Here is a 22,677-nt window from a genome sequence, read left to right on the forward strand (position 1 = left end):
TCCCCTTCCGCCTTCTGGAGACTTCAAAGAGTTACAATGTAGCGCCGGCCACGCCCACGCCCCGCCCCGCCCGCCAATGGGGCGCCGCCAGAGGCGGCGCCCCATTGGCGGGCGGGGCGGGGCGTGGGCGTGGCCGGCAGAAAGGGGGCGTGGCCTCCTCCCTCGCTCCCCCCCCGCCCTCCGCCGCCGCCGCCGCCGCCGCCGCCGCCGCCCCGCCCGGCCCAGCCCCGGGTAAAGTTTCCCCGCGAGCACATGACTCGCAATGGCCGCGGCCGCCGCTCGTTAAACCACCCCCCCCCACCACCACCCCCCGCCTCCCCTTCACCCCGGTTCCCCGTCCCCCTTCCCTTTGAGGCCGGGTCTCCCGGTACCGCCATGTACCCAACAACCGGGAGCTTTCCGGTTTTAAGGATTTCGGTGTGAAGCGCTCCCGTGATCAGGTAAACGAGTGGGCCCCCGTCTTCAGACGGGGTGGGGAGGGAGGGTTTTTGTCGCCGTCCCGGTAACCGGGTTGGGATCTGTTACCGGTGGGAGGGGGTGCAAAGACCGGGGGTGGGGGGGGTGCCGTCCCACCGGAGACCCCCGCCCCGTCCCGGTGGCTCGGGGTGGGGGGGGTGTCCCCGCCCCGGGAGGGTGCTGCTGGAGGTCCAGCCCCGGGAGGGGTTGTCTTGGGGGTCCCAGGGCGGTGGGGGCCTCCCCCCCCCCCGGGAGGCGGCGCTGGGGATCCCCCTCCGGTAACCGGGGCGGGGGGGGGGGGGTGTTCCTGGGGATCCCCCTCGCTCCGGCTCGGTGGTGGGGTCCCCGGGGGGGGGCGAGGGCCCCCGCCCGGCTGAGGCGGCTGAGAGCCCCGGAGGAGCAGCGTTGTTCCCTTCGCCCCCGTTCGGGATCGTGGATTTGCCCCGGGCCTTGGCGGGGCCGGGCCCCCCCACCCCGGTTACCGGCGCTGGGCTCCCCCCTCCCGGGACCGGCTGGCTGGATGCTCCCGAGCGGCACCGTTCCCCCACCCCCCCACCCCGGTGAGGGCTCGGGGTACCCGGGCCGCGGGGGGCTGCGGTCCCCCACCGCCCGGGGGGGAGGCCCGGGGCACCGCCAGGCACCGCGGTGCTGGGGATGCCCCCCCCGGGCCCCCCCCGGGGCCACCGGTGCGCGCAGCCACGTCCCCCGTTCCCCCCCCCTCCGGCGGCGGGGGGGCGCCGGGGCCGCTTCCCCTTTTCGGGGTGCGGGGGAAGCCGGGGCGCAGAAGGGAGCGGGGGGTGGCGGGGGCCGGGGCCGGGGCCGGGGTCCGGGGGGGCGGGAGCGGCGTCTGCGCCGTTTCCTGGCCGGCGGGCGGAGGAAGCCATCGCTCTCCGCGGCTGACAGGGCGCTGGCGCGGCGGCGGGGCCGGGGGGGCCGGGCGGGGGGCGCCGGCCGCCGCCTCCCCCGCCGCGGCAGCGGTGCCCGGGGGCGGTGGTGAGGGGCGGCGGGGAGGTGGGGGCTGCCCCACCGGGGGCTCCCCAGGCCGCGGCTCCGGGGGTGGGGGGAGGCCCCCCCCCCCCCCCCCGGGGCCGGGCAGCAGCCCCCCAGGGCGGGGGGGGGTCGGGGCTGAGCGCCCCTGCCCGCCGGAGCCGGGGTGTCCCCCAAATCTGTGCCTCTGACCTTTGACCTCCTTGGGCGGTGGGGGCCGTCCCGCAGCGCGGCGGGTGCGGGAGGGGGGACACGGGTGCTTCCCCGCGGTGCCCACGCGTGTCCCTGCCGCAGGGACGGCCGTCCCGCTCAGGGGTGCCGCGCAGGCACCGGCCGGCGGCTCTGGGTGCGGCACCCCGACCGCCGGCCTCCGTGCCGGGATTAGCGGGTGACGGCTCGGTGGCTTAGCGGCCCTGTGGCCACTGCTCCCGGGCCGTGTGTCACCCGTGGGCCCCGCGCCCTGCCCTTGGGGGTGACCTTGCTGCAGCGCAGGGACACGTGTGGCCCTGTGGGTGCTCGTGCCAGGGGTGCCGGTGGGTGCCCGGCCCCTTCGTCCGCTGCTCCGCTCGCAGCCCCCCCCAGGTGACAGGGCTGCCACCGGTGGGCATGGGGACAGCGGGGAGGAGGGCAGGGCCCCGTGCCTCGTCCCACACTGCCCGCTGCCCGTGGGCGCCCTGTCCTGGCTGGGATGCCCGGCTTCACCCGGCCGGCCTCGCGCGCCCGCCGTGTCCCCGGCGCTCAATCCTCGCGCCAGGAGCAGCGTCGCGGCCGCCGAACCTGGGGAGGGCCCGTGCCGCCGCCTGCCCTGCGGCGCTGGGATTCACCAGCTCCGCCGCTCCGGCTCTATTTATAACCAGGAGGCTCTGGCGTGTCGACGTGCCACACTCGGCTGCGCCGGCCGCGGGCAGAGCGTGCCCTGGGCCACCCGCCCTGGCAAGGGCCCGCGCCGATGCCAGCGCTGCCAGCCTGGGGGGTGGCTGGGCTCTGGGGTCCCCCTGGCCCTTTTTGGGGTGCTGCTGTGGCGCTTTGGGGGGCCCTTGGCCAGCGGAGCTGTGGGGCACTCGCACCGTGTGCCCAGGGACCCCCAGCACCCACAGGCACCCCACGCCGTGGGGCACCCCTGTGCCGCAGGGCCCCCCGTGGCAGTGCCAGCCGCGGGGCTCGGGGGGAAGGGCTGCAGTGCCGGCAGGCGCGGGGGGGCTGCGATCATATCTGCGGTGACACATGTGCTGATTACGGAAAATGGGTTAATCTCCCTGCGGCTGGAAGCGGCTTAGCGGGGGGTGGCTCGTGGCAGGGCCCGGCGAGGGGCCGCGTGCGCCCGCCCTGGCCTCCGCTGTCCCCGGCTGAGCCACGGCTGCCAGGCCGTGTCAGGAGACATGGCACTGCCCCGCATCTGCACGCCCTCCCGCAGCCAGCCCGGTTGTGGTGTGGTGGGTTGCGGTTCCTGCAGCCCAGGGCGGTTTGGCCCCCCCAGGTACGCCAGGTGCCAGCCTGGCCTGGCCTGATCCCGGCCCTCGGGAACCTGCCCGGGGCCAGGGGCACGGTGCCACCAAATCCCGGTGTCCGGGGGTGTCGCGCGGCTGCCTGCCCGCTGGGTCCACCCACGCCAGCCCTGGGCGCCGTGTCCCGAGCGGCCCCGTGCCGCGGGCCGGCGGCGCAGCCAGCTGCACTTGTCTGCCGGCTGTCGCCGAGCCAGAAAGGGCTGTCTGGGGCCGCGCTGTTCCCGGCACGCCGTTCCCAGGGCGCCGGCTGCGTGCCGCATCCAGGGCTAAAAACAACCGGGGGCTGCTGCGAGCGGCTGCCATGGCGCAATCCCGCTGCTTCCTGGGAGCCCGTGGGGGAACCGGGATGGGGCACCCCGGCACCGCAACCCCTCCCCGGCAGCAGGCAGGGCTGTGGGACCTGCGGTTCCCTGGGCTCATCCCGAGGGTTGGGGCTGCACCGCGGGGTGGGCGCCGGGCTGGGCCCAGGGTGCCCCTGCTGTGGGCAGGCAGTGCCAGGGGTGGGTGGGGGTCCCCAGGGTGCTGTGGGGCCGTCCCACGGTGCGAGGGGCTGGTGGGTAGAGCTGGCCTGGACACGGCTGGGCCTTTGGGGCTGAGCCGGGCTGGCTCGCTCGCTCTTTCCAGGATCCGGTGAGCCAGCACCCATGGAGCAGCTGGGACGGGGCAGTGCTGGTGCCGGTGGTGGCGTGGCACAGCCATGCCCATCCTGGGGGCCATGGCGGGGGCCGGGGCACCTGTTCCCGCAAAAGAATGGCGCGTCTGGCGGCGGGTGCGGGAGGTGTAACCGGAGCGGCGCGTTCCCCGCGTAACCGGAGCTGGCCCGGCCGCGACAGGTGGAATTTCAGTTTGTGGCTCCCACCCGGCAGCGGGATGTGGGGGTGTCGGGGCGAGGACCCATGCCCACGGGGCTGGCGGCCGCTCCCTGGGGTGCCTGTGTGCCCCCACAGGGTGGGGAGGCTGGTACAGACACTGTCCCCGCTGGCCAGCATGGTGTCCCTGGCCCCGTGACCGTGCTGGTGGAAGCCGGGGTGGCCGGGCATGGGTTGCTGCTGGCCTGGAGGGTGCCAGGGCATGGGGGCACTGGTGCTGCCCAGGGACCTGTGGTGGGGCTGAGCGAGCCCCTGGGTGCGCCATTGGCCCTTGGGAGCGGCGTGCAAGTCCTGGGGTCCGCACCGGCCCCAGCACCACCAGATCCCCTGGAACGGGGGCTGCGGGCGGCCCCGGCTCCGGTGCACGCTGCCTGTGCTGAGTGTGTGCCGCTGGCTCCGGCCCTGCTGCTGGGCTGGGGCATGATTCACGCCTGCCCGGGGACGTGAGAAACGTGACGGTGACTCACGGCCGAGATGCTTCGGGGATGCGGGGAGGGGGTCTCGCTCGGCAGCCCGGCCGGGGGGCACCTCACGCCCCCTGCGTGGCTCTGGCTGGCCCGGGGGGAGCCAGGGGGGCCAGCAGCGGTAGAGGGTGGCTGGGCCCTTGGCCTCGCGTGTGAGGCTGCCCTGGGCTGGGTGCTGACAGCAGCGAGGAAACCGCAGGCTGCGACCGCACAGCGGCTCCGCGGGCGCTTCCTGCCCTGCCCGGGAGGCTGCCAGCGGAGCGGGGCCACCCTGCTCCCCCCGCACCGGGGGGCACGGCACCCCCTCCCTCCGCCCACGCACCGCAGGGCAGCCTGGCACCGGGCTGTCCCCATGACCTGTCCTGGTTGTACCCCCCGGGATGGGGGACGTGGGCAGCAGCCACCTCTGCCAGATTTGGGGAGATTTGGCTGGCAGGGGGCTGGCGTGGTGGGCAGCAGGGGCAGGGCAGGGGAGCGGGGTGGCAGGGGAGCAGGGTGACAGGGTTTGGGGTGGCAGGGGAGCAGGGTGACAGGGTCCAGAGTGGCAGGGGCCGGTGGCAGCGGGGCCAGGGCTGAACTGAAACCTGGCCGCCCAGGAATCGAGAGCGGCAAGGGGAAGCTGCGGCCGGGAGCGCGGTGCCCGCAGGCATGACAGGAAGGGCTCGGTCACTGCCCGCTGCCCTGCCAGGCTCCCCAGAGCAGCCCTGGCCCCGCTTGCCCCTGCAGTGCCGGGGGGGGGCCGGGGGGACAGGGACAGGGCGGTGCCCCCGCTCACCGGCGTGTCACATCCGGGCGCTGGCGATGCCATCGTCGTGTGCCCCGGCAGGAAGCGTGGCTGGGTTTGGTGATGTGACATGGGCACCGGGGCTGGGGGTGCTGCCTGCAGCGGGGGGGTTCAGGGTGCCATGGGGTGGGACGGGGGGTGCTGCCTGGCCCCCTCGGCAGGCAGGGCTGGGGGTGGCCGCTGGGGCCGTGAGTGTCGCGGTGCTGCCGTCCCGGTGCAATCCCTGTTGCTCTGTGGTTAGCGTTGGCCGTGCCAGGCGCAGGGGAGCAGGATGCGGCCCTGCCCGGGTGCGGGCGGTGAATCCGGCCTGGGGTCACAGCTGGGGGCTGCATTTTCGGAAGGGGTCTCTTGGGGGGGTTGTGCCGGCGCTGCCTGGCCTATCTGCGTGTGCGGGGTGGGTTTCGTGCCCCGGTTTGGGGTCACGGGTGGCTTGGGCATTTGCGGTCCCCCCAGCCACAATGCCACTGGCCTTGGGAACGGCTCCAGTCTGCGCGTCCGTGCATCCGTCCGTCCATTCCCGGGGGCCGCCCCCAGCCTGGGCGGGAGGTTCCTCGTGGCTGGGATTTGGCCCGGGCCCCGCGGCCCTGTTTTCCACGGGGCTGGAACGAGGCGCTGGATTCCAGGAAGCTCCGGGCCCCGTCCAGCTCCTGCTGGGGACTGGAGGAAAAGGCGCCGGGGAGGACAAGCGTGGGCCCCCGCCAAGGGGCTGCGCGGCCCCCAGCCCCACGCTGCTGGCCTGGAGCGCTACAGGAGCAGGGCCTGGCCAGGACGCCCAGGACCCCCAGCTGGGACACCCAGGACCCCCATTTGGGATGCCCAGGACCCCCCGGTCAGGGCGCAGCCGTGTGCCGGGGTCTGTGCCAGCACAGGGGCCTGTGGAGGCTCCTCTGGGCTGCAGCTCCTTCTGCCCACGGGGACCCACGGGAGTGGGGCTGGCCGGGCTCCCCAGACCCTCCTGGCTGCTGCTGGTCCCCTGGGGGTGTTGGGAAGGGGTCGGGGGGCCGGCAGGCGCCCGCGGGGTTTGGGGCGCGCAGTGGCCGGGCTGGCGGTGCTGGCCTCGCTCGGTCCCAGGCCGGCGCTGTGCGGGGGGGGCAGGAGCGGGTTGAGTAATTGGGCCCCAGCGTGGCTGGCGCGGTGCCCGGCGAGCACTTGGCACTGGCAAACATAAACAGTTCTTCCCGCGCCTCCCTCCCCCCTGCTCCCCCCGGCCGGCACGGCTCGGGGGCCACGGCCTAGCTGGGGGGGGCCAGGGGCAGCCCCCCACACCACGGGCTGGGGTCCCTGCGGCGCCATGTGGGGACCCCACGCCAGGGCCGTCCCTTCCCCGGGGCTGAGCCGCGGCCCCTCTGCCCGGCCAGATGCTGACCCGGCGTCCGGCACCGTGCCCCAGCGGTGCCCGTGGGAATCCGACACGTGCTGCAGCGCCCGGCGGGACACCCTGTGCTGGCAGGGGACCCCCATGGGTGCCCACCCCAGGGGCAGCCGGACCATGGCTCTCCCCATGGGCGCTCCAGCGGGTCCTCACGGGTGGGGGGCAGCACCGGCGCTGTGGGTGCTGGTGTGAACTGGGAGGCTGGGGGATCCTGCTTCCAGGGGTGCAGCCAGCTGGGTGCTGGGGGGGGCGGGCAGGGCCGTGCCCGTCCCGGCCCCTCCCCAGCGCCTCGCCGGGCGGCCCAGCCTTGTTCCTCTGGATCCTTTTCCGCCTCCGCGGGGCCGGGAGCCAGCACTCTCGGCAAATAAACAGCCCCCGCCGGGCCCCGCGCCAGCGCTTAAATAAACAGCCAGCCCGGGATTGTGAAAGCCCCGTGCCCCCCTTCCCACCGCCGCCCCCCGGCCTGGCCTGGGCTGCGGGGTCTGCGCCCCGCCGGGCTGGCGTGGGAGCTGCCGGCACGACCCGGCACACGGCACGGCCCGGCACAGGGCGGAGGCCGCGTCCCGACGGGCAGAGCCCAGCCCTGCGGCGGGCGGCCGGGCTGAGTCCCCGGGTGCTGGTCCCAGGGGGATGAGCCCCCTCCGGCCCCGGGGCCGGGTGGCTGAGCCCCCTCGTGCTCCGTGCAGGCGTGGGGGGAGCAGAGCCAGCGGGGGCGAGTGGCCATGACGGCAGAGCTGGGCTGGAGCAGAGCCGCTGTCCTCAGAGGACCCCGGCATGCCCGTCCCCCTCGTGACTGCCTTGCAGCCCCCCAGGCTGGGGCAAGGGGTGCTGCCCCCCCGAGATCCCCTCTGTGCCCCTGTTCCCAGGCCAGGCCTGGGGAGCAGGTTTGGGGCCGTCGCGTGGCCCCTGGCCCAAGGGGGTGCCCTGTGGAGGCGCAGTGTCCCCACGCCATCCCCCTGTCCCCTGCCACCTCGCCCGCTAAGCCAGGATTAGCGACCTGCGCCTGCCGGGCCCCGCCGGTGGCGGTGTCGTTAATCTGGGGGATTGTCGTTAATCTCGCGGGGAGCGCTGGGCCCGGCCGGCTGCGCCCTCCTGGGGCCAGGAGGGGATGCGGCCTCTGGGGGGGGTCTGGGGAAACTGAGGCACGGCTGCCGGGCACCACATCGGGACGAGGGCCAGGCATCCCAGCCCCTCCGCTAACCCCCCTCTCTGCTCTCCCCGCAGTGTTGCAGGAGCCAGCGCCGCCGGCGAGGACAGCCGCTGGGCAGTGGGTCGCCCACGGGCCCCATGCTCTGCTCGGCCCCTGCGTCCCGCGCCTGAGAGCCCCCCCGCGCCGGAGACCCCCGCCATGGCCAGCAACAGCAGCTCCTGCCCCACGCCTGGAGGGGGGCACCTCAACAGCTACCCCGTGCCCCCCTACGCCTTCTTCTTCCCCCACATGCTGGGGGGGCTCTCGCCGCCCAGCACGCTGGCCGGCATCCAGCACCAGCTGCCCGTCAGCGGATACAGCACCCCTTCACCTGCCAGTGAGTACCGCGGCCCCGTGGGGCGTGGGTGGGACCCCTGGTGTCGGGGGGGTGTGCAGGGAACCCTCTGTGCTGGGGTCTGTTGCCAGCGTGGGACGTGGGTGTTGCCCGTCGGTAACCTGCCCCGGGGCGGTGGCACCAGTGAGGGGGTGTCCCTGCTCCCAGCCACCGCATCGCCCACCCGTGGGGAGCTGTGTTTGGGGGCACCGGCTCCTTGCCTGGCGGGAGGCAAGCGCCAGGTGCTTCCCCCCGTGTGTCCCCGTTAGCGCTGCCACTGGGGAAACTGAGGCACGGAGCGGGCAGTGGCACCCGGCGGGGCGTGTGTGAATTAATTGCTGCTGTGTGGCCGCCTTCGTTAATGGCTGTGTTTATACCCCGGCTGTTAACGGCCCAGCTGACCCTGGTTAGGGGCCGTTGGCTGTCACCGTCCCCGGCACCCACCGCGGCCAGGCTGGGAGACGGGGGGCTCGGCGGTGGTGGGGAGCTGGGGAGGCCGGTGCCACGCTGCGTCCCCGCGGCGGCTCTTTGTTTGCCGGCGGCGCGGGGGCCGCCCGTGGGGGAGGCGATGAAGGCAATCATCGCGTCTGCTCCTGATTCAATTTCCCCCTGACAGGGTCGTCCATCACGGCCCCGGTAATCACCGCCCCACTGCGCCGGCAGCTGGGAGCCGCGGGAGGTGGGCTCCCGGCTGGGGTCCTCCCTGCGCCATCACTCCAGCTCACGGCGTGCCTCAGTTTCCCCACACCCTCGCTGGGTGCCATGGGGCGCCTGCCGGACCCCTTCCTATCCCCAGCACTGCTGTGGATGGGCGCCCTTGCCCATTCCCGTGCCGTGCCGGCATGGGTGCCCTGCGGCGCCCGCCGTCGGGGAGGCCCCCGTGGGTCGGGGTGTGGCGGGGCCCCCCCAGCCCGTCCCTGGCCCCGGGGGACGGTACAGGCCCGGGCAGGGCCAGCCCCGGGCGCTGTCCCCCGCCGGAGCCGCCCCGGCGGCGGTGGGACCCAGTGGGACCAGTTCAGCGACTGGGTGGCGGCGGGTGGGGTTCCTCCCCCGCGCTGGTTCTGGGGCCGTTCCCGCACGGCGTTGTGGGAACGGGCTGGGGGGGGGGGCTGTCCCCCCCACCTTCCCTGACACTGGGGATGGGGGCCACGGGCAGGGCTGGAGGGTGCAGACTGTGCCTCAGTTTCCCTTTGGCTTTCCCTGTTGGGGAGCCCAGGGGTCCTGGGGGGATGCAGGGGGTGGGGGTACCATGTCTGCCACCCCCTGTAGCACCCGCACGGCCTGGTGGGTGCCCTGTTTGTGTAGGTCCTGCAGTATTTGGTGTGTGCCTGGGTGGGATGGCCCCGCTCTCCCTCCTGGTTGTGGGGCCGGCAGGGAAACACCGGGGTCCGTGTCCCGGCTGGGGGGTACGCGGGGCTGGGGGGCCGCGGAGGGGCCCAGTGCAGCCACCCCCTCTTCACGCATGTCCGGCCCCGCCGCTGGCCCCGCCGCCGGCCCGCCCCCGCCAGATGTGCTGCAGCTGCGCGGCCTCGGGGCCGATCCGGCTGGGCCCTCCTGGGGGTGCAGATGCCCCCCCCGGGGTTTGGCCGGCACCCCGGGATGGGGATCTGGTGGCGGTGGGGCTGCAGGGGAGCTGCCAGTGCCAAATCCGGCCCCCCGGGGTGCTGCGTGCTTTGCCCCCGGCTTGGGGAAACGGGATCGGCCGTATCCTGTGCGTGGTGCTGGGGGCTGCCTCACTCGACGTGGGTGCAGGGGGGACCCGTTGCACCCCCCGGCCCGAGGCGGGTCTCCCTGGGTGCCACCGTCCTGGCTGTGGCCAGACCCATGTGCCAGGGCCCTTCGTGCCGTGAGCCGAGAGCGCCGGCAAAGGGGAAGTGAGCGGAGGTGCCAGGCACGGTCCTGGGGACCCCCGGCACGGCCCCCCGGCACGAGCCCTGCAGCTTCCCCACGGGCTGGGGACGCGAGCCCCTGCCCCACGCTGGGCCCCGGTGCGGGGCACCCCGGGGCGGGCAGGGGACGGCGGCGGGGGGCACCCGGGGTGGGCGTGGGGCCTCTCCACGCTCAGGGCTGCGTGTGGGCGCGTGGGCGCTCGCACGGTGGGTGTGCATGCGTGTGCCCGTGTACCCACGCAGCCCGTGCGAGGGGGTGCGCACACCCGCGTGCGCGTGGAGCTGGCTGCGTGTGTGTGTGTGTCCGCGGTGCGCGTGCGCCGCCGGCTGTGCCGGTGCGTGTGTGTGCATGCCCGCGTGCGCCCAGCTGGGGCTGCGGGGGGTGTGCGTGCGTGTAGCGAGTGTGCGCAGGGCTGAGCGACTGTGCGTGTGTGTGCGCGGGTGTGCTCGCTGCCCTGCGCCCGCGTGTGCGCGCTGCACGCGGTGCGGAGCCGCCCGTGGCCCCACGCCGGGTGCGTGCACGCGTCTTGGGGTGCCAGGGCTGTGCCCTCGTTCCCAGGGCCTGGCTGTCCCCGGGGGTCCCCTCCCCTGGCCCACGGAGGGTCTCGTGGGGGGAGCAGGAGGGATTCCCGCCCGCCGCCCCATGAGGGGCTCCCTGGGCTGCCCCCCCCCCCGGTTCCCAGGCTGTGGGAAATGGGACCCCGCCGCGGCCCCCTCCCCCTGCAGCTGGGCCCCCCTGGCCCCGCTCTCGGCTGCCGGGACGGGGGGCCCCGCGGCCGGGCCCAGCCTGTCACCCTACCCGCTGGCTCCAGTTTCCTCCGCGCCGCAGCCGCTCCCCCGCAGCGCCCCATAATTAATTAATTTTTAAAAATTAATGAGCAAAACGTGCTCCCTGCAGGCCGGGGGCCGCGGGCGGGGGGCAGCAGGGCTGGGGGGGTCCCGCTCGGGGCAGGGGCTGGGGAGCCCACGCGGGGTGCGGTGTGGGGGACCCCCTGGCCCCCCCATCCCCGCCCAGGAAGATTGATGAGGCCGGGCTGGGCGCTGGGCCCCCACGCCTGGGAAAGCCCATTACGGCGGAGGTTTTCTATCACTGTCACGGGGGCCGGGGGGAGCCGCCTGCGCCGGCCGGGAATTCGCCGCGCTCAAAAGCCACTGAAGGGGATAAATGGGGTCTTTTGAAGTGGGCGGGCGAGAGGGGGGCCGTGGGGCCCCGAGGTGCCGGCGTGGGGATGGGGGGAAGGGGCCGGGGGCCAGGCACCCCGTACCCCGGGCTGGGTGGGTTTGCGTGGGGGTCCCGGGGGTCCCTGCCCACGTCCCCTTGGCTGCTGGGGCCGTGACCCTGCGCTCCTGGAGCTGCCCGCTCTGGGCACAGCAGGGTCCCCCGTGGCGTCCCCGTGGGCTTCGTGGCCGGGTCTCCATCGTGCCCCTGGGGGCATCCCCGGAGCATCGGCCGCCCCCGTGAGTGGGGCCAGGAGGAAGCGGAGCCGGGGGGTGCTGCTGACGGGGGGCCCCATTCTGGTGCCTCCAGGCTGCCAGCGGGGCGGTGGGACGGGGCGCATGGCGGGGCGTCCCCGTCCCCCTCGCGCCACGGGGCTGCGTGCGGGGCGCTCCCCTCGCCCAGTTCCTCTTGGCTTCTGCATTAAGGCTTTGGGGTTTTTTTTTTTTTTTTAATCTCTGTTTCTTCCTGTTGCCGCCGGCGTGGGACGGGAAGCGCTGCCCGGCGGGGCGGCCGCCGGCGTGCGTGCATGGCACGGCTGTGCCGTCGCTGAGCCGCGCGGTGCCACCGGCCTGCGTCCCCTCCGTCGCAGCCACATTCTTTCCAGCGCTGGTAAATGAGTCAAAGCAGACATTTGTCATGTTCGCTGCAGGAAGTTGGAGGAGCGCTGGGCTTTTGTTCAGAAACCTGCTGGCTAAGCAAAGCCTTTGACTTTCTATTATTATTTAAACAGGCGCTGCTGATCCGCTCTGCGCAGACACACACGCGCACACACATATGCACACACACATGCACACGCACACACGCCTCCCGGCCCTTCTTCTTCTTCTTTTTTGGTTTTCTCCCCTTTCCCACCCCCTCTCGCGGGGGGGCAGGTTGCAAGAAAAGCAGGGAGGCCCTGGCTGCTCACTTGGGGGCTGGGGCGCGTGGGCCTGCAGAGCGCGGCCGTGGCGGCAGGAGGGTGCCCTCAGCACTGGGGAGTGTGTGTGCACGCTGCCGCGTGTGTGTGCACGCTGCCGTGTGTGTGTGTGCATGCGTGCACACGCACGTGCACACGAACAGCTGCGCATGCATGCTCCTGCTTGCTGCATGCGGCCGTGCAGCAGCTCCCGCCTCCTCCCATCGGTGTCCGGCCGTGCACACGCGTGTGCTGCTCCGGCTCCTTGCCCGCGGCAGGACCCGGCCGGAGGCTCGGCGGGGCCCTGCCGCCATCCTGGGCTCTCCCGGTGAGGACGCCCCTGCCAGGGGGGCAGAGCAGACCCCCGGGGTGGCAGAGGCCGCGTGCCCGCCGTGGAGCGTGCCGCGGCTGGGCCCCGCGCTGCAGGAAGCGAGGGTGGGTGGGTGAGACCGTGCGGCGGGGAGGTTCCCGGCGTGACGGGGAAGTGGCACCGCCGGGGCCCGTCCTGCTAGCACAGCCTGCGGCCGCCGTCCTTGCCGTCTGTCTGTCCGTGTTTGGGTGCGGGCAGCCGGCTGTGCCGCGTGGGGTGACGGCCGGCTGTGCGGGCAGCGCCGTCACCGCTCGGGCAGCCCCGGGAGGGGCCCTGGGCTTGGGGTGTCACCTCCCGTGGGGACCTGTGAGCATGGGGAGAGGGAGCGTGTGGTGCCCTGGCCCGCATGTGCACACGCAAACACACGCGTGTGCAGTGGGCATGTGCACACAGCTGCAGTGGGGACACACGCAGACGTGTGCACACACACAGCTGCTCCTGTGGTGGGGACACGGTGTCACACATGTGTACGCCTGTGCGGAATGGATGCACGCACGCGTATGTGCACACAGGCTGCCCCGTGGACTGCGGGAATGCGCGTGCATGCACACGCACCCCCCGCGCAGGGGTGCACCAGGAGCACACGCGGGCCCCTCTGCAGTGGGAACGCAGACATGCAGGTACCCCACCGTGCAGCGGGACACGCGTGCACACACACGCGTGCACACACACATGCGTGCACACACACGCATGCACACTCACACACGCACGCGCACACGCATGCACACGCGCACGCCCCCCCGTGCGGTGGCACCCGCACCCCCGGGGGGGCGGCCGGGGGTCAGGGCGAGGTGAGCCCTTCCCGCCGGGTTCACCCGCAGTTCACCCGCATCCCATTAAGCAAATGAGCCGCGGCCCCGGGCCGCCCCCGGCCCCGCCGCCCCCCCCCCCCCCCCGCCCCGGGCCGCCCCCGGCCCCGCCGCCCCCCCCCGCGCCTCCGCGCCCCCCCTGCGCGCCCGGTGCCGGTGCCGGTGCCGCCCGTCCCGGGGCGGGGAGGCGGCGGCGGCGGGGGCGGGCGGGCGGCCCCGCGGCACGGAGCGGGTTAAGGCTGTGGGGAGGCGGCTGGTGTCGGGAGGGACCGGGGCTGCCGGAGCCGCAGAGCCGGCGGGGCTGCGCCTTCCTCCCTTCCCCCTCCTCCTCCTCCGCCGCCGCCGCCGCCTGCCCGGGCGCGGAGCGGAGCGGCGGGGCCCCCGCTCCCCGGCTGAGCCGCGGCGGGGCCATGGCAGCGCGGCCCGGGGGGCCCCGGGGGTCCGGTTGCCGCGGGGGGAAGCGCTGACCCCCCGGGGCCGCCCCCGCCGCCGGAGCGGGGGAGCCGCCCCCCGCGGCCCCGGGCCATGTACGAGGGCGCGGCGGTGGCGGGGCTGCCCCCCGGCCCCTTCCTCCGGATGGATTTGTACGGGCCGGGCCGGGGCTGCCTGCTGCCGGAGCGGGGCCCCCCCGCGCCCCGCGGGGCCGCCCGCCGCCCCCCGCCCTGGAGCAGCTCCGGCCGCTGTAGGTACCTGCGCCCCGGGGGCGGCCGGGCCCCTCACCGCAGCCTCGGGCCGGGGCTGGAGCCCGCCCGGGCGGGAAGAGCGGCCTCAAACGCGGCTCTGATCCGGGCGGGGCGGGGGGGGCGGGGGGCTGCGGGGTGCTGGGTGCGGGGATGGGCGCTGGGTGCGGGAGGGAGTGCGGAGCCATGGGTGCTGGGTGCGGGGATGGGTGCGGGGATGGGCGCTGGGTGCGGGAGGGAGTGCGGAGCCATGGGTGCTGGGTGCGGGGATGGGCGCAGAGCGATGGGTGCTGGGGGCTCGGCCGTGGGCGGGGGGCTGGGTGCTGATCCCCGGGGGGAGCCGGGCTCAGCCCCCGGCCCAGCGCCCTCCCCGCCGGGCCGAGCTCTGCGCAGATGCCGCCGGCTCGGCCATAAACAACCCTTGGCCTATTTCGGGGAGAGCTGGGACGGCCGGGCCGGGGCCGGGGCCGGGGGAGCCCGGCGGGGGGGCCGGGGCCCGGCGGGGCACCCCTCGCACCTCCGCACCCCCTGCCCGTGAGCGGGGGCGGCGGCAGCGCCAGCTCCACCGGGAATTTCGCTCCCTCCTGATAAGGGCTCCGACAAAATCCAATTAACTACAGAGCCGCTGCGCCTGCTGCTGCCGCACGGGCGGAGGGCGAGCGCCAGCGTGGGCCCCCCGCCACGGCCCCGCCGGGGATCGGGGCGTCCCCCCGGGCCGGGGTCTCCTGGGTGCTGATGTGGGGCCCGGCCAGTCCCGCTGGCGGGATCCTGCCCCGTGTCCCTGCGGGGGTCCCAGCCCGGTGTCCCCCCGGGGGTCCCCCGCCGTCCGCGGGGACGGGCAGCCCCGTGCTCTGCGCAGACGGGGGGCGCGGAGGGTGTGCGGGCACCTCCGTGCCGGGGCGGGCAGCGGGCAGCGGGAGCAGGCAGGGGCGCAGGCAGCGTGCCCCAAACTGCCGGCCGGCCCGGGGGCTGCCACCCCACGGGGGACGCGGGGCCCCGCTGTGCTTTGTGCCCGTGGTGCGGGGGGCGAGTGGGGCCCGGGTGGGCTGGAAGGCGTCCCGTGCCCCCCCGCAGCGGGCAGCCGGCCGGCCTGGCCCGGCGCCCAGGGCCCGTGGGCGGCCATGGCCTGGGGAAAGTCCTGCCCGGCTCCGTAGGACTTTCACCCCGATAAGGGCTGCAGGGCCCTCCCGTGGGGCTGGGGGGCCCGCCTCGTCCCTGGGGGGCCGCTGGGACCCTCTCCCTGCCGCCGGTTCGTCCTTCCCGTGGTGATGCCCGGTGCGGTGTGGTGCCCCTGGCCGTTGCTGCACGGGGGGTGTGCGGCCACGGCCCCCGCGGTCTCGCTCCCCCCATTGTCTCGGGGCCGCTCGACCTTTCCGCTGGCATCGGGCGCGAGCGCGGCGCGAGGGGCCTTTGTCTGCAGCTGGGGACGGCGCGGGGCTGCCGCGGGGGCTCCCACCGCCTCCCCGGAGCAGGCAGGGCGCAGGCAGGGCCTGGCAGGGGCCGTGTGTCCCAGGCTCCGGTGCCATCCCCTTAGCACGGGGTCCCCCCCAGATCCCACTGGGGCCCTGCTGTCCTGAGTGGGGTGGCTGGGGGCCGTCGTCCCCCCCGGTACCCCCAGTCATGCAGGAGAGGGGCCTCCTGACCGGAGCCCCCTCCCCGTGGCCTGCCGCTCTGGGCGGCCGCGCGGCCGCGGTGCTGCATGGGGCCCCTGCCCAGGCCGGGGCACCTCCGGGCTCTGGTCGTGGTGACCGTGACCCAGCGGGCGCGTGGGCGGCAGCTGCTGGCGGGACTCCCTGGCAGGGTGCCCCGCTCCCTACGTCATGCCGAGGTGCCGTGTCTCCCCAGCCCAGGGGTGCCAGCCCACGGCATGGCTCGGTGATGCTGGTGTTGGAGAGACTGTGCCTCAGTTTCCCCAGAGACAGCTGTGGCTGCGGCTGGGCTGTGCCTGGTGGGGCTGGTCCTGAGGTGCTGGCTGCTGGCCCGGCACCAGCGCTGCCCTGCCCGGCGGGACGCCATCTCGCTGGCATGGGGGGAAGAGCCGCTCCTTGGGGTGCGGGGAGCCTGCCTGCTGCTGCAGCGGGGCCTGGGGACGCTGCCACGCCACAGCTGGGGAAACTGAGGCACGAGGCAGTTCCCGACAGTGGCGGCGGTGCTTGCAGGAGCCCACTGAGGCAGTGGGCATCCCGTGGCTGTGGGGGTCTCGGGGTACGTGGGCTCGGGTTGTGCACGAGCACCGCCCCGCCGGGCACGGGGTGGCCCCGCCGTCTCCTCGCGTTAGCCACGCTCCGTCACTCCAGGCCGGCCGGTGGCGCGCAGCCAGCGCAGTGCTGCGGCACGGCGTGGCGGTGCGACAGATGGGTGAGTCGGGGTGGTGGGGACCCCAGGCCCTGGCAGGGAACGGGACCCCTGGCTCTGCTGGGCAGGATGCCCGGTGGGGACCCGGCGGCGTGGCGGTGCCCGGTGGGCTGAGCACCGTGCCTGGCGCCACGTGGCCAGGACCGGGCACCCCATGGCCCAGGGCAGCCCGTGGTTTGGGGCTCCCGGCCCCGTTGCGGCCCCGGGACCCTCCTTCCCCCCCAGCCTCGCTCCCGCAGAGGCGCAGGAATTCGGGGCACGTGGGATCCTCATCTGCAGGAAAGCCCTAGGCGGACGCCCACCCTCCTGCCGGGCGCGCTGGGCCCCACGGCACGGGCGTGGGGCTGTCCTGCCTGGCACGGCGCTGCCTGCCGGGTCGGGCCCTGCGGTGAGCACCAGCGGACCCCCGCTGCGGCCGGGCTTTGCTCCTCATCCCCCCGCTCCAGAGGCCTGGGTCCCGTCCCCGGCTCTGGCCCAGGAGCGATGGCAGGTTGTTGGCGGGGGTGGCAGCAGCCCAGACTCCTGGGTGCCCCCCCGGGCCCTGGCACCCAGTGTGGCCCCGCGGGCGCTTTCCCACGCCGGGGCGGGTTGCCGGGTGCCGGGGTGCCCCGGGGTCCCTTGGCGCGGGCAGGAAGCGGCCGGCGGGGCCGCGGGCGGGGGCGGCGCGTTCGGCCGGGGATGCTGGCGAAGCCGCAGCATCTGGTCTGCAGCTGGGCTCCGCTTCCTCCGAACGGGGGGGCCGGGGGGGGCAGGAGCCTGGGTCCCTCCTGCTCCAGGAGGAGATGGGGCTGGGGGAGGGGAGGGAGCCCAGACACCCGGGTCCCCGGTGTCCCCAGCCGGCCCCTCCTGCACCCAGCCCCGTGGGAGCAGGGGAGTTTTGCACCCATCCTGCCCGCTCAGCACCTTTGGGTGCTGCTCTCTGCCCTCCCGGTGTCCCGCAGGGGCGTGAGGGGCACCCAGGCCTGACGCCACCACGATGGGCTCCTGGGGAGCTGAGCAGGCAGGCGGCTGTGCCCGCAGCCCTGTCCCCTCCCCGGTGGCACGGTGGTCCCTTGGCTGGTGGCCGCAGTGGCAGGGGATTCCTGCGGCGCTGGCGCAGCCGTGCCTGCCCGGGGACACCGGCGTGCGCCGGCGCGGGGAGAGCCGGCTCCCCTCCCCCCCTCCGCACCCAGCACATCAAAATCTTGTCAAATCTGCATTTTGTGAGTGCAGCTCTCCACGAGGAAGTTCTTAAATTATATAAAAGAGGCGATAAATTATAGACGACGTTCGCTCAGTCACTTTAATGGCTCCGCTCCCTCGAGTGGCAGCGGTGATTTATTCAGTGCCGCCCGGGAAGCGCTGCCCAGCTCGCTCGCCTCCGCGCCCCGCGCGCTCGCCCCCCACCCCGCACGCTCGCCTCCGCGCCCTGCGTGTTCGCTTCCTACCCTGCACGCTTGCGTTCTCTGCCCCGCGCGCTCGCCTCGACGCCGGGCACGCTCGCCTCTGCGCCTTGCACGCTCGCCTCCCACCCTGCACGCTCGCCTCCGCGCTGGCACGCTCACCCGTCCCCGTTGCGCCGGGGGACGGCATCGTGGGTGCCTTTGTCCCCGTTGTCCCCCCATCCCTGGCCCCGAGACCTTTGGCGAGCGGCCGGTGGCACAGCCGGGATGGGGACCCCCACCCCTCATCCGTCACCCCCCCAAGCCCCACCGCCCCGGCGGGACCCAGGGTGGACCTCGGCCCCGGGGGTGGGCGCAGGGTGGGTGCCCCTGCTGGGGCCTCTTCCTGCCCCGGCCCCGGGGGTGAAGCAGGCGTCCGGGCTCTTTTCGGGGGCCCTTTTTGGGGCGCAGGGGCCAGCAGGGCGGGGGGGGCCGGGCTCCCCCGCCGGGCCTGGCCTTTAATATCCTGTTTGACTGGTTCGCTTGGCTCCGCTGCAGAAAAACATTCGCAAACATCCCGGAGGAGCCGGGGAGCGCTTAACCCCTGCCTGGCTGCGCCCCACGCCGGGGGCTGGCACCCCGGCTGCACCGTGCCCCCCGCCAGGGCTGGGGCTGCGCTGGGACGGGGCTTGTCCTGGGGGGCTCGGGCACCTCCCGGGTGGTCCTGGGGGGCACTGGGGTGCTCCTGGGGGGCAGGCGGGAGCGGGCACGGCCCACGGGATTTTGGGGTGCAGGAGGGGGGCAGGTGACGTCCCACAAGGTTTTGGGGTGCAGGGGGCACTGGCTGCATCCCCTGTGCTGGCGGGGCCGTTGCAGCACGCGGTGGCCGGGGGCTGCTTGTCGCGGGGACGAGGGCAGCGCTGCCCTCGGGGACGTCCCTCGCCGGGGTCCCGTGGGGTGCCGGCTGGGTGCCGCTGTGCCCGTCCCCTCCCGGGGGGGGCCGTGCCTTCAGCTCTGGGGCGGTGGGTGCAGCGGGCGGCCCCCGGGCCATGCACGCGTGTGTGCCCGCACGTGCGAGCGAGTGTGCGGCGCCGGCCCCCCCACGCCAGGCCGGGACTGCACCGCGCCGGCCCCGCAGACGCCAGCAGCGCCGCCCGCGCGGGGGGCTCCTGGGATCCCGGCTTGCTTCTTTGCTTTTCCTTTTTTTTATTTTTTTTGTCTGCCTGAATTCCACATCGTCTCCGTGGCCTGGAAATGTCAAGTTGCATCTTCCCAGCTTGTGTCCTCTCCCCGCTGCCCCCGCGCAACCCGGCCCCATGGCTGGGGAGGGCCAAGGTGGCCAGTGCGGGGGGGCCAGCGGGACCACCGGACACAGGACCTGGCCCTGGCACTATTGGGGGGTGCGGGGTCCTCATGGGGCCAGCCCTGCCTGGGGGTCTCCATGTCCTGAGCGCTGCCGCTTTCCCTGCAGCCGTCGAGACGCAGAGCACCAGCTCGGAGGAGATTGTGCCCAGCCCGCCCTCGCCCCCGCCCCTGCCCCGCATCTACAAGCCCTGCTTCGTCTGCCAGGACAAGTCCTCGGGGTACCACTACGGGGTGAGCGCCTGCGAGGGCTGCAAGGTGAGAGCTGCCAGCGCCCCGCGCCGGGGCCGCCGGCCCCGCCTGTCCCCGGGGTCCCCAGGCCGGGCACTGACCGGGGTGTGCGGGGTCCCCAGGGCTTCTTCCGCCGCAGCATCCAGAAGAACATGGTGTACACGTGCCACCGGGACAAGAACTGCATCATCAACAAGGTGACGCGCAACCGGTGCCAGTACTGCCGCCTCCAGAAGTGCTTCGAAGTCGGCATGTCCAAGGAGTGTGAGTGCGGACAGGGATGGGGATGGGGATGGGACAGGGATGGGGATGTGACGGTGATGGGGACACCCTGCCTGGGTGCAGCTGGGGGGGTCTGGGTGCGGTGGGCCATTGCGGCAGCCCCCACCATGTGCCCAGCGAGGCCCTGGGGGGGAGATGGGGGGGCCCCCGGGGGTTGTGTCACAGCCCAGCCGTTGCCCAGGCAACGCGTGATTGATGATGTCAGAGATAAATGACGCTGACGAGGCCTCCTGGCGTCTGCGTGCCAGTTGTCATGGTGCCCGGCTGTACCCCCCGCGCGGCGCGGCATCACCGGGGGTGGGTGACCGGGAGCGATGGCTGCTGGGGCGCAGCTGCCTCCCCGAGCGCCCGGCAGCCCTGTGCCCCATCTGCTGCCCCCGCGGGGCCCCGAGCCCTGCGAGGGGGCCGGCGCGTGCTGGGGGGCCGGGCACCGCAGGGGGTCTTCCGCATCCCAGGGGCTGCAGCTCACCCTGCACCTAAGGGGGTCCTGGCGCCCCGGCCCACAGAGGCTGAGCCCTGCGGGTGCTCCCCCGCCGCTGCCGCCTCGAAGGCGTCCGCACGCCCCGCTGACGAGCGCGGTGGCTCAGCTGCCATTTTCTCTCCCTGGTGTTTTTTCTCTGCCGTTATCAGCGTTGCAGAGCGGAGCTGAGCGCTGTCCCCCCGGCCAGGGTGTGGTGTCCCCCCCACGGCTGCGGTGTCACCCCGAATGGCCTCCTAATGACCTGGGGGCTTATTTAACAGAAAGCTGTGCCGCGCTGGCGGCTCCGCTGGCCATTTGTCACTGCTGGTCCCGTCATTGGTGACAGGGTCCTGATCCTGCCCGGGGGGGACAGAGCGCAGTGGGGCTGAGCCCCCCCGGGCAGGGGCTGGGTGGCAGCGGGGCTGGGTGACGCTGACCCCGCCGTCCCCGCAGCCGTCCGCAATGACCGGAACAAGAAGAAGAAGGACGTGCCGAAGCCGGAGTGCTCGGAGAGCTACATCATCACGCCCGAGGTGGAGGAGCTCATCGAGAAGGTGCGCAAAGCCCACCAGGACACCTTCCCCGCCCTCTGCCAGCTCGGCAAATACACTACGGTGAGTGACGGGGGTCCCGGGGGGCTGGGGAGCACGGCAGCCCCCCCCGGGCCCTCACCCCCCGCCTCCCGCCGCAGAACAACAGCTCGGAGCAGCGGGTCTCCCTGGACATCGACCTGTGGGACAAGTTCAGCGAGTTGTCCACCAAGTGCATCATCAAGACGGTGGAGTTTGCCAAGCAGCTCCCCGGCTTCACCACGCTCACCATCGCCGACCAGATCACCCTCCTCAAAGCCGCCTGCCTCGACATTCTGGTGAGAGCGGGGACTGGGGCGGGGACTGGGACGGGGACAGGGACGGGGGGGGACACCAGGCTGAGCCCCTCGCCCTCGCCCCCCCCAGATCCTGCGGATCTGCACGCGCTACACGCCGGAGCAGGACACCATGACCTTCTCGGACGGGCTGACGCTGAACCGCACGCAGATGCACAACGCCGGCTTCGGGCCCCTCACCGACCTGGTCTTCGCCTTCGCCAACCAGCTGCTGCCGCTGGAGATGGACGACGCCGAGACGGGGCTGCTCAGCGCCATCTGCCTCATCTGCGGAGGTGGGTGCCAGGACGGGGGGTGCAGGGACGGGCACCCTGCCCAGCGCCCCGGTGGACCCCCGGCGCTTGCCCGGCTGTCCTCCCCAAATGGCTGACCAAGAAGATCCCCAAATGGTGCCCTTTGCCGCGGCACAGCCACCCTGGTGACCCCCTCGGGGCCCGGTACGGGAGCTGAGCTGTATCCACACCCATGGGGGGCAAGGGGGAAGGACAGGATCTGTGCTGACCCCCCTGTAACCACTGTGCCCCCCGCCGCTCCCGCAGACCGCCAGGACCTGGAGCAGCCCGACAAAGTGGACAAGCTGCAGGAGCCGCTGCTGGAGGCGCTGAAGATCTACGTGAGGAAGAGGAGGCCCAACAAGCCCCACATGTTCCCCAAGATGCTCATGAAGATCACGGATCTCCGCAGCATCAGCGCCAAGGGTGAGCGCTGGGGAGGGGGCGGCCGCGCTCCTGCGGCTCCGTGTCCCAGGGGAGCATCCCGGGGGCTGCATCCCTTGGGCTCGGCATCGTCGGGGGGTCTGGGTCGCTCATCCTTCCCCAGGGCACAGCATCTTCCGGAGGGGATCCCACAGCACCACCTCCTCCAGGGGCGCTGGGGACGGGGCCACATCCCTTGTCCTTGGTGTCCAGGGAGGAGCAGAGCCGGGGGTGCTGGTTTGGGGGTGCTGGTTTGAGGGTGCTGGTTTAGGGGTGCTGGTTTGGGGGTGCTGGTTTGGGGGTGCCGGCAGTGCCCTGCCCCGCTGATCCCAACCCTTCCCGCAGGAGCCGAGCGGGTGATCACGCTGAAGATGGAGATCCCGGGCTCGATGCCGCCGCTCATCCAGGAGATGCTGGAGAACTCGGAGGGCATGGACACGCTGGGGGGGCAGGCGGGCGGCCCCCGCGCGGGCAGCCTGGGGCCCCCCCCGGGCAGCTGCAGCCCCAGCCTTTCGCCCAGCTCCAACCACAGCAGCCCGGCCACGCACTCGCCGTGACCCGCGCCCGGCGCGCAGCAGGACAGAGGCCGGCACGCCGGCACGCGGCGGGGGGCACCCTGCGCCTCGGCCCTGGCTGCAGCCCCCCTGGGGTGGACTCCTCGGCAGCCCCCCGCCGGCGCAGCCCCGGGCCCCCCCGCCGGAGCGGACCCCGTGGGGAGCCCCGCAGCCCCCGGCCCCCCAGCCCCGGGCGAAGCGCGTTGGTTGAGTCACATTTCAGGGGCGCGGGGGCCCTCGGCCGCGTCCCCGGGGACGCCCTGGCCCCACCAGCACCAGCACACATGGGATCGCGACCACCGAGCCACCCCCCGTCCCGGCCGTCCGGCGGGGAGGACCCGGCCAGACCCCGCACGCCGAGGAAGCAGAGTCATTTAAAAGAGAAAAGAAAGCAAAGTATATATATATAAATATCTATAAATATCTATAAATACGTTTTAAAACCTTTGTAAAAGTTTGGAGGGGTTTTTAGGCCTGTGCAGGTGGAGGGGGCACGGCGGGCGCTGCCGGGGGGTGGGGGGGGCACACGATTTATTATTATTAATTTTTTTTTTTTTTTTTTTGTTGTTGTTGAGATTTTAGTGGTTTTAGAGTCGGGGGCGCCGGGCAGGCCCTGCCCCGGCCCCCCAGGCGGGGTGGGGGCTGCGGGGGCGCACGGCGGTGCCAGCC

The 22,677-nt window shown here is 73.7% G+C and overlaps 1 protein-coding gene across 2 annotated transcripts; it reads left to right on the forward strand.

The window, feature by feature from the left end:
- Positions 1-309: 309 nt before the first annotated feature.
- RARA (retinoic acid receptor alpha) lies at positions 310-22,477 on the forward strand. 2 transcript variants are annotated; one of them, XM_082331743.1, is made up of 9 exons: positions 310-440; positions 7,662-7,963; positions 19,010-19,158; positions 19,254-19,395; positions 20,327-20,487; positions 20,565-20,741; positions 20,830-21,034; positions 21,299-21,457; positions 21,800-22,477. In XM_082331743.1, exons 2-9 carry the CDS (start codon positions 7,786-7,788, stop codon positions 22,009-22,011), a joined length of 1,383 nt encoding a protein of 460 aa, XP_082187869.1. In that variant the 5' UTR covers positions 310-440; positions 7,662-7,785; the 3' UTR covers positions 22,012-22,477. The 2 variants fall into 2 exon arrangements, with proteins under 2 accessions (XP_082187869.1, XP_082187870.1); XM_082331744.1 differs by lacking the exons at positions 310-440; positions 7,662-7,963 and adding an exon at positions 13,797-13,824.
- The last annotated feature ends 200 nt before the right edge of the window (positions 22,478-22,677 follow it).

Source organism: Platalea leucorodia (assembly GCF_965183815.1).
Source record: "Platalea leucorodia genome assembly, chromosome: 22".
In the NCBI taxonomy this organism is placed as follows: Eukaryota; Metazoa; Chordata; class Aves; order Pelecaniformes; family Threskiornithidae; genus Platalea; species Platalea leucorodia.

What these genes read in the sequence shown, in the direction of transcription:
- RARA (XM_082331743.1), top strand. Translation starts at nt 7,786, where the DNA reads ATGGCCAGCAACAGCAGCTCCTGCCCCACGCCTGGAGGGGGGCACCTC. An exon ending in GCGCCTGCGAGGGCTGCAAG is followed by an intron (nt 19,159 to 19,253) that starts GTGAGAGCTGCC and finishes CGGGGTCCCCAG; the next exon opens with GGCTTCTTCCGCCGCAGCAT. An exon ending in AGCTCGGCAAATACACTACG is followed by an intron (nt 20,488 to 20,564) that starts GTGAGTGACGGG and finishes CTCCCGCCGCAG; the next exon opens with AACAACAGCTCGGAGCAGCG.